General features: G+C 40.1%; 2 protein-coding genes across 2 annotated transcripts; both read right to left on the bottom strand.

Annotated features, from left to right (window-relative positions):
• Positions 1 to 2160: 2160 nt before the first annotated feature.
• LOC122866219 (transcription factor HES-5-like) lies at positions 2161 to 3661 on the bottom strand. Its single transcript, XM_044175572.1, has 2 exons — positions 3504 to 3661; positions 2161 to 3394 (listed from the first exon to the last, which is right to left on the bottom strand). Exons 1-2 carry the CDS (start codon positions 3624 to 3626, stop codon positions 2966 to 2968), a joined length of 552 nt encoding a protein of 183 aa, XP_044031507.1. The 5' UTR covers positions 3627 to 3661; the 3' UTR covers positions 2161 to 2965.
• A 3588-nt stretch (positions 3662 to 7249) lies between these two features.
• LOC122883374 (transcription factor HES-5-like) lies at positions 7250 to 9007 on the bottom strand. The gene is made up of 2 exons (XM_044211955.1): positions 8850 to 9007; positions 7250 to 8740 (listed from the first exon to the last, which is right to left on the bottom strand). Exons 1-2 carry the CDS (start codon positions 8970 to 8972, stop codon positions 8312 to 8314), a joined length of 552 nt encoding a protein of 183 aa, XP_044067890.1. The 5' UTR covers positions 8973 to 9007; the 3' UTR covers positions 7250 to 8311.
• Positions 9008 to 9240: the final 233 nt, after the last annotated feature.

Raw genomic sequence — 9240 nt, 5'->3', positions numbered from 1 at the left:
AAAGACTGGATCTGAGGTTCTCCGTTGGGACTCCAACCACCATGCGGATGCTGTTTGGACTAACAAACCAAAGGAAGTCTCTCTAAAATTTTAGTCTGTCTGTTTATACAAAAGCCAGAAGAACAGAGATCGTATCGCATCTCAAAATCGTTTCAGCCGTTAACGGATTTAACGGACATTTTCACTGAACATTGATGGACCATGCTTGGCCTTTGAGAGAAACCGGTGCAGTTGTGACTGAAAGGATATTATTCTCAGACATTTCACCACCGACCCTCGTCCCTAAGTTTCAGAGGTGAGTAACTGTTAGCTAAAGCTTTATTTTCTACCACTAGCTGTATTGTCCTCCTAAGCTGTAACATTTGATTATTTGTGACATTGCCTCACAACTGTTTGGGACTAATGTTAAAATGTCGCTGTCCGTGGTGTTGAATAATAAATGTAAGTTAGCTTAGCTAACAAGACAATAATGTGACGTGAATGCGGGTGAGAACTGTCCTGTTTTCTAAGTTATTTATTTAGTAAATTAATGTTTGTTCTGGTTTGTTCTCAGTGTCAGGTAACAAACCAGAAGTAACATAAATTTACATAAACCTTAAGGCCAAGTGGTCTAACGCTAGATACAGACGGGGACAAATTAAAGGGAAAACCTGAATAAAAGAGTGGAGAAACATATCAAATGCAGATGCTTCCGTGCACTAGGGCTCACTGAATGGTTTAGTGAGTATGAAAATGATGTGAATAAAATGCTGCGGCCTTTACAGTCACCAGATCTCAACCCAGTTTCACACCTATGGAAGATTTTGGACCAACGTGTAAGACAATGCTCTCCACCACCATCTCCATAAGACCAAATGATATAATATAAACTTTGATCTTCAAATCTGTTTAGTGATGTCTGTGGCTGTCTCTGATGCTAAATGTCCTTTTGTTATGTCTGGCTATGTTTATTTTTCTTTCTATCTGCTGTACTCAGGTCTCTCTTGCAAAAGAGATCTTGATCTAAATGAGACTACCTGATTAAATAAAGGTGGTATATATCAGTGAGGGAACATCTTGTGGAGGAATGGTGTTCATCCCTTTCACAGACTTGGACTTGGCAAGGAGCACTGAAGCTGTTCTGGAGGCTCGTGGTGGTCTGACTCCATGCTAAGACACTTCATGTTGGTTTTTCTTTTAAGTTGTCACCCATCTGTATTTCGCTGCGTTAAACAGCCTCTTAGCATATGCGTTTAACAGGTTAAATTACATAGAGTAACTGGCAGAAACTTTGTCAAACACAGCCTAAAAATATTGTCTCTGACTCGATGAAATGACAAAATTCTAAAAAGTTGTAATGCTGATTTACATCAGAGGAAGATTTACAACCAAAGGTATGATTTAACACAAATTCCAATTTTAAGAACCAGGGTCCCTTTTGATCTCTGTCTCTTCAGGGCAAAGGTCTGGATGTATTGTCCCACAGGGCTCTGTGAGTGAGTTTCCTCTGGTTTCCCACACTCTGTCCTTTCACTGGAGGAACAATAGAAGTGTGTCTTATTGTGCACCTTGTTAGATACAATGTCAGACCTCTTTAAAGAGAGAATGGTTAACTTTACACTTTTTCATTAAAACATGTGAAACTAACAATTTACTACTAGTACTCCATATAAATAGATTGACATAAAATTCATAATCCCTCATCAAAATCTTAATTGAATCACATTACTATGTTTAGTTTTAAACTAAACAGGTAAGTTATGAATTTGTGTGTGCTGAAATTTATCTTGATTTGTCAATCAAAGTTTGAAGAATGATGCAGACCTCTATCAATGAAGTGAAAATGAAAATAAGTGTAGAAAGTCTCTCCTTCGTCATTATAAAGCTGGTAACCATGACACACAAGGACATGAGAACACAAAATTTGTAGCTGGCAGTGTTTGTTTATTCAACAAGGCACAATGAGCCACATCAAGTAAGATAGTTCCAACTAGAGGTGATGATACATCACAACAACAACTTGTAGATTTCTACAAGACACACTGTACTCAGAGAGAGTAAAGGAACAGCTGTCTTTATAAAAGACAAACGATTTACAATATTTGAGGACACAGTACTCACTGTCCTTTGAGATTTGTTTCCCAAATGGATCAAAACATTTGAACTTAATGAACAAAATAAAAAATAGTAAAAACTGACCTTACAACAGGTCACATAGTTCTTAATAACCACTAAACTCAATTGATTCTCAAAATGTACAAATTACATTGTCACTGGAAAACTGTGACATTAAACAAACCTTTTACAGTAGAAGGAGAAACATACTGATCTTACAGCAGATCATTTTTCAGTTATCACATAAAGTCCATTATGACAAAATGTCCATAAAAAGGACAATTTTGAATCAATTCCAAATCATCAAAACCTTTGAAGAGGTAATAAATAACGCTATGGACTATGTTGTACCAACACATGACGCGCAGTGAGGCTTAAAAGCATCACAGGAAAACTGTACCATTAGGAAAACCTTTTAGAAAAAAGGATAAACATTTGGATCTTACAACAGATCAGTTTTGAATCACCAGAGATTTAAGTGAGGTAAAGTCCATTATGACAATATGTCCACAAAAAGGACATTTAAGGTTTTTTGATCAGTCTGATCAATATCAATCAAAAGATAACAGATGTTACCATAGCATTATATACTTCCAATACTGGAAGTACAGTGAGGCATGATAATAATTGCTGATGCAATCAGATTTGGTTCATGCAACATGCATGACAAGATGTTCTCTTTCTTAACTTGAAAGATATTGTTGCTGTCATTTCCTCAGGAAATGTCATCTTGCACAAAGAAAACACACAAAATACAGCTTCTGTTCATACAGAAGAACAAGTCCATAAAATTTCACAGAATTCAGTCCAGTAATCTTTGACCAATGTGGTCGTCTCAGTTTGTCTGGTAGTCACTCCAGTCTGTAGGTGTCTACCACGGCCTCCAGGGGGCGCTGTTGGCTGGACTCTTCTCTGTGGTGATGCTGGTCTGGACTGTGGAGCTCAGAAGAGAGAAGTCAGCCTCTCTCAGGTTCTTATCAGAGGAAGACTGCAGCTTGTTGAAGTCGGTCAGAAGTCTTCTCTGGGACTGTGTCTTCACCTGTTCCTTGGACAGGAAGTGTTCCACCTCTTGGACACACCTGGAGTAGCCCTGATCAACAGCTGCTGAGTCCACAGCTTGATGCTGCTGCTGCTGCTGCAGTCGTCTCAGGACACAAACGGTCATCTCCAGGATGTCTGCTTTCTCCAGCTTGGAGTCTGGCTGCTGTTTGAGGAACTCTGGACCCAGGAGAGACTTGAGCTGCTCAATGCTGCTGTTGATTCGCTCTCTGCGTAACTTCTCCACCAGAGGCTTTCTGAGCTGCAGGAAGAAGAACAAAGTCATTAATAAACTTATCCTGGAGTATAGTGTTAGCATTCACAAAGAAACCTTTCACGAAGCATTAAGTTTTCTTGAATCTTCAGTTTACCTTGTGGGTCAGAGTCAGATGCTCCTGAGAATTGGTCATTGCTGCAGTGATTGTAGGTGCCATGGCTGGATCTCTGAGCTGTAGAGGTCTCTGTAGAGAGAATCTGATCTCTGCTGGCTTCATCCCTCCTATTTATAGTCCCACATCTCCATATGAATGTGTGGGTTTGGGTCTGGCTGGAGTTTCTCACAGTCTCAGCCAATCAGAGAGCTTGGTGAGACAATATGGGGTGCAGCACTGTGAATGCTGTTATTGCCTGGGGACAATGATTAGATCTCAGGGAACAGGTGGAGGACTGGGGGTGATGGAGAGAGACTCACAGAGCTCTGTGTGAATCTGGGAAAGTGTTGACCCTGTAGAGAGAGCCGACCTGCTGCCTGATGCTGGGATCAATGACTTTGACTGAGCACACGCTCATCATCCCATCACACACGTGAGGGAATAACATTTATGGTGTGATGTATGAATTACATGTATGATAGAAGTAAATATATATATAACTAAGTGGAATTTTTGTTTTTTTCTTGTGTAACTATTTTATTGAGCCAAAACCTGAAATGTAGCAGGTGAAATCACTTTTTTTGAATTGATAGTTAAGTTAGATATTTCATTTTGTTTTTTAACGTAATCTGTTTCACTTTAATTTTGCCTAATCAAAAATATAAGCATTTGCACAACAGTAATATAAGATGTTAGACTGTGATGCCCACTAAAGCACGTAAAAGAAACTCAACACAATAACCATGCTGCTGTCCAGCCTTTTGACACGTGCCTTGTAGTCAGTGTGAGTAACAGGTTGAGCTCAGTTTCCCACACTGACTCCCTGTATGATGTGGTCAATGAAGCACAAAGGGACTTCTGTGACAGATGCTGGCCGTGTGTTGTTATAGAAACAGAGTCTGACATCACCAGCCATCTGGAGGGAAAGGATGCCATTGGCTGGCTCTGACTGTTAGCAAAATTTGAAATCTTGGTGAACAGTCTATGATAGAAAATCACCAAAATGACTTACCATCTCATATCTTGAGTCCAATCATTGTTATTGTCATCCATTGCGAACCTCCAGTCATAATCACGCCTCATTACTGATCATCAACTGGATCTAAATTTCAGCTCTACACACGAGGGTGGGAGGTTTCCTGGGGGGCAGCTGTTTCCTGAAGTGTGCCAAATCCCTTTGGAGAATCATTTGCTGGCTGCTGGTGGGATGAATGTCATTCACACTCAACTCTGCTCTCCAGAGCTTTCCCACACTCCGTCCATTAGCAGAAAATAGGCATGTGCCCCCTACAAATGGACTTTCTGAGGATCCTGTACACAAGCAGTTTCCTGCTCCTGAGGGTAGAGACTGGGCCCCATCAAAAAAGAATCATCCATTAAAGTAAAAAGTGGGTACTTAAGCAATATGTGAAAATTTAGAATGAAGTACTTCACATTTTAGACACACGATTAATTAATTAATATTGTAAAATGCTAAAACATCATGTCTGTGTAATGAGTCGGGGTCTGAACATCAGGGCGGAACGTGTCATTATTTGATTTTGTCCCCAGGTCATAATTAATATGACAGGAAGTATACTGGATAACACCTCACGCGCCAAAAATTAAGATTGCTAACTCTTGTCAAAAATTAACAGTAGAAGCCGGTCTTTAAAACTACTTGTGACTCAAAGTTTACACGAGTAGTAGGGAGGCCAGATAGTACAGCACCTGAGGAAATGTTAGGGACGAGGCGTGTAACAAGTGAAGAAACTCAGGACAGTGACAGGAAGCCAACACTCAGCGGTTAACGTTAGCTAACGGCTAACGTTGGTCCAGGACAGTCTGTTAGCCCAGCTCGTCTATCTCCAAAAGACTGGATCTGAGGTTCTCCGTTGGGACTCCAACCACCATGCGGATGCTGTTTGGACTAACAAACCAAAGGAAGTCTCTCTAAAACTTTAGTCTGTCTGTTTATACAAAAGCCAGAAGAACAGAGATCGGTTCGCATCTAAAAATCGTTTCAGCCGTTAACGGATTTAACGGACATTTTCACTGAACATTGATGGACCATGCTTGGCCTTTGAGAGAAACCGGTGCAGTTGTGACTGAAAGGATATTATTCTCAGACATTTCACCACCGACCCTCGTCCCTAAGTTTCAGAGGTGAGTAACTGTTAGCTAAAGCTTTATTTTCTACCACTAGCTGTATTGTCCTCCTAAGCTGTAACATTTGATTATTTGTGACATTGCCTCACAACTGTTTGGGACTTCTGTTAAAATGTCGCTGTCCGTGGTGTTGAATAATAAATGTAAGTTAGCTTAGCTAATAAGACAATAATGTGACGTGAATGCGGGTGAGAACTGTCCTGTTTTCTAAGTTATTTATTTAGTAAATGAATGTTTGTTCTGGTTTGTTCTCAGTGTCAGGTAACAAACCAGAAGTAACATAAATTTACATAAACCTTAAGGCCAAGTGGTCTAACGCTAGATACAGACGGGGACAAATTAAAGGGAAAACCTGAATAAAAGAGTGGAGAAACAAATCAAATGCAGATGCTTCCGTGCACCAGACCTCACTGAATGGTTTAGTGAGTTTGAAAATGATGTGAATAAAATGCTGCGGCCTTTACAGTCACCAGATCTCAACCCAGTTTCACACCTATGGAAGATTTTGGACCAACGTGTAAGACAATGCTCTCCACCACCATCTCCATAAGACCAAATGATATAATATAAACCTTCATCTTCAAATCTGTTTAGTGATGTCTGTGGCTGTCTCTGATGCTAAATGTCCTTTTGTTATGTCTGGCTATGTTTATTTTTCTTTCTATCTGCTGTACTCAGGTCTCTCTTGCAAAAGAGATCTTGATCTAAATGAGACTACCTGATTAAATAAAGGTGGTATATATCAGTGAGGGAACATCTTGTGGAGGAATGGTGTTCATCCCTTTCACAGACTTGGCAAGGAGCACTGAAGCTGTTCTGGAGGCTCGTGGTGGTCTGACTCCATGCTAAGACACTTCATGTTGGTTTTTCTTTTAAGTTGTCACCCATCTGTATTTCGCTGCGTTAAACAGCCTCTTAGCATATGCGTTTAACAGGTTAAATTACATAGAGTAACTGGCAGAAACTTTGTCAAACACAGCCTAAAAATATTGTCTCTGACTCGATGAAATGACAAAATTCTAAAAAGTTGTAATGCTGATTTATATCAGAGGAAGATTTACAACCAAAGGTATGATTTAACACAAATTCCAATTTTAAGAACTAGGGTCCCTTTTGATCTCTGTCTCTTCAGGGCAAAGGTCTGGATGTATTGTCCCACAGGGCTCTGTGAGTGAGTTTCCTCTGGTTTCCCACACTCTGTCCTTTCACTGGAGGAACAATAGAAGTGTGTCTTATTGTGCACGTTGTTAGATACAATGTCAGACCTCTTTAAAGAGAGAATGGTTAACTTTACACTTTTTTCATTAAAACATGTGAAACTAACAATTTACTACTAGTACTCCATATAAATAGATTGACATAAAATTCATAATCCTCATCAAAATCTTAATTGAATCACATTACTATGCTTAGTTTTAAACTAAACAGGTAAGTTATGAATTTGTGTGTGCTGAAATTTATCTTGATTTGTCAATCAAAGTTTGAAGAATGATGCAGACCTCTATCAATGAAGTGAAAATGAAAATAAGTGTAGAAAGTCTCTCCTTCGTCATTATAAAGCTGGTAACCATGACACACAAGGACATGAGAACACAAAATTTGTAGCTGGCAGTGTTTGTTTATTCAACAAGGCACAATGAGCCACATCAAGTAAGATAGCTCCAACTAGAGGTGATGATACATCACAACAACAACTTGTAGATTTCTACAAGACACACTGTACTCAGAGAGAGTAAAGGAACAGCTGTCTTTATAAAAGACAAACGATTTACAATATTTGAGGACACAGTACTCACTGTCCTTTGAGATTTTTTTCCCAAATGGATCAAAACATTTGCACTTAATGAACAAAATAAAACATAGTAAAAACTGACCTTACAACAGGTCACATAGTTCTTAATAACCACTAAACTCAATTGATTCTCAAAATGTACAAATTACATTGTCACTGGAAAACTGTGACATTAAACAAACCTTTTACGGTAGAAGGAGAAACATACTGATCTTAGAACAGATAATTTTTCAGTTATCACATAAAGTCCATTATGACAAAATGTCCATAAAAAGGACAATTTTGAATCAATTCCAAATTATCAAAACCTTTCAAGAGGTAATAAATAACGCTATGGACTATGTTGTACCAACACATGACGCGCAGTGAGGCTTAAAAGCATCACAGGAAAACTGTACCATTAGGAAAACCTTTTAGAAAAAAGGATAAACATTTGGATCTTACAACAGATCAGTTTTGAATCACCAGAGATTTAAGTGAGGTAAAGTCCATTATGACAATATGTCCACAAAAAGGACATTTAAGGTTTTTTGATCAGTCTGATCAATATCAATCAAAAGATAACAATGTTACCATAGCATTATATACTACCAATACTGGAAGTACAGTGAGGCATGATAATAATTGCTGATACAATCAGATTTGGTTCATGCATCATGCATGACAAGATGTTCTCTTTCTTAACTTGAAAGATATTGTTGCTGTCATTTCCTCAGGAAATGTCATCTTGCACAAAGAAAACACACAAAATACAGCTTCTGTTCATACAGAAGAACAAGTCCATAAAATTTCATAGAATTCAGTCCAGTAATCTTTGACCAATGTGGTCGTCTCAGTTTGTCTGGTAGTCACTCCAGTCTGTAGGTGTCTACCACGGCCTCCAGGGGGCGCTGTTGGCTGGACTCTTCTCTGTGGTGATGCTGGTCTGGACTGTGGAGCTCAGAAGAGAGAAGTCAGCCTCTCTCAGGTTCTTATCAGAGGAAGACTGCAGCTTGTTGAAGTCGGTCAGAAGTCTTCTCTGGGACTGTGTCTTCACCTGTTCCTTGGACAGGAAGTGTTCCACCTCTTGGACACACCTGGAGTAGCCCTGATCAACAGCTGCTGAGTCCACAGCTTGATGCTGCTGCTGCTGCTGCAGTCGTCTCAGGACACAAACGGTCATCTCCAGGATGTCTGCTTTCTCCAGCTTGGAGTCTGGCTGCTGTTTGAGGAACTCTGGACCCAGGAGAGACTTGAGCTGCTCAATGCTGCTGTTGATTCGCTCTCTGCGTAACTTCTCCACCAGAGGCTTTCTGAGCTGCAGGAAGAAGAACAAAGTCATTAATAAACTTATCCTGGAATATAGTGTTAGCATTCACAAAGAAACCTTTCATGAAGCATTAAGTTTTCTTGAATCTTCAGTTTACCTTGTGGGTCAGAGTCAGATGCTCCTGAGAATTGGTCATTGCTGCAGTGATTGTAGGTGCCATGGCTGGATCTCTGAGCTGTAGAGGTCTCTGTAGAGAGAATCTGATCTCTGCTGGCTTCATCCCTCCTATTTATAGTCCCACATCTCCATATGAATGTGTGGGTTTGGGTCTGGCTGGAGTTTTCTCACAGTCTCAGCCAATCAGAGAGCTTGGTGAGACAATATGGGGTGCAGCACTGTGAATGCTGTTATTGCCTGGGGGACAATGATTAGATCTCAGGGGAACAGGTGGAGGACTGGGGGGGTGATGGAGAGAGACTCACAGAGCTCTGTGTGAATCTGGGAAAGTGTTGACCCTGTAGAGAGAGCCGACCTGCTGCCTGATGCTG

This window comes from Siniperca chuatsi, linkage group LG2 (genome assembly GCF_020085105.1).
Source record: "Siniperca chuatsi isolate FFG_IHB_CAS linkage group LG2, ASM2008510v1, whole genome shotgun sequence".
NCBI classification, from domain to species: Eukaryota; Metazoa; Chordata; class Actinopteri; order Centrarchiformes; family Sinipercidae; genus Siniperca; species Siniperca chuatsi.
This window is presented reverse-complemented; position numbering and strand designations above follow the sequence as displayed.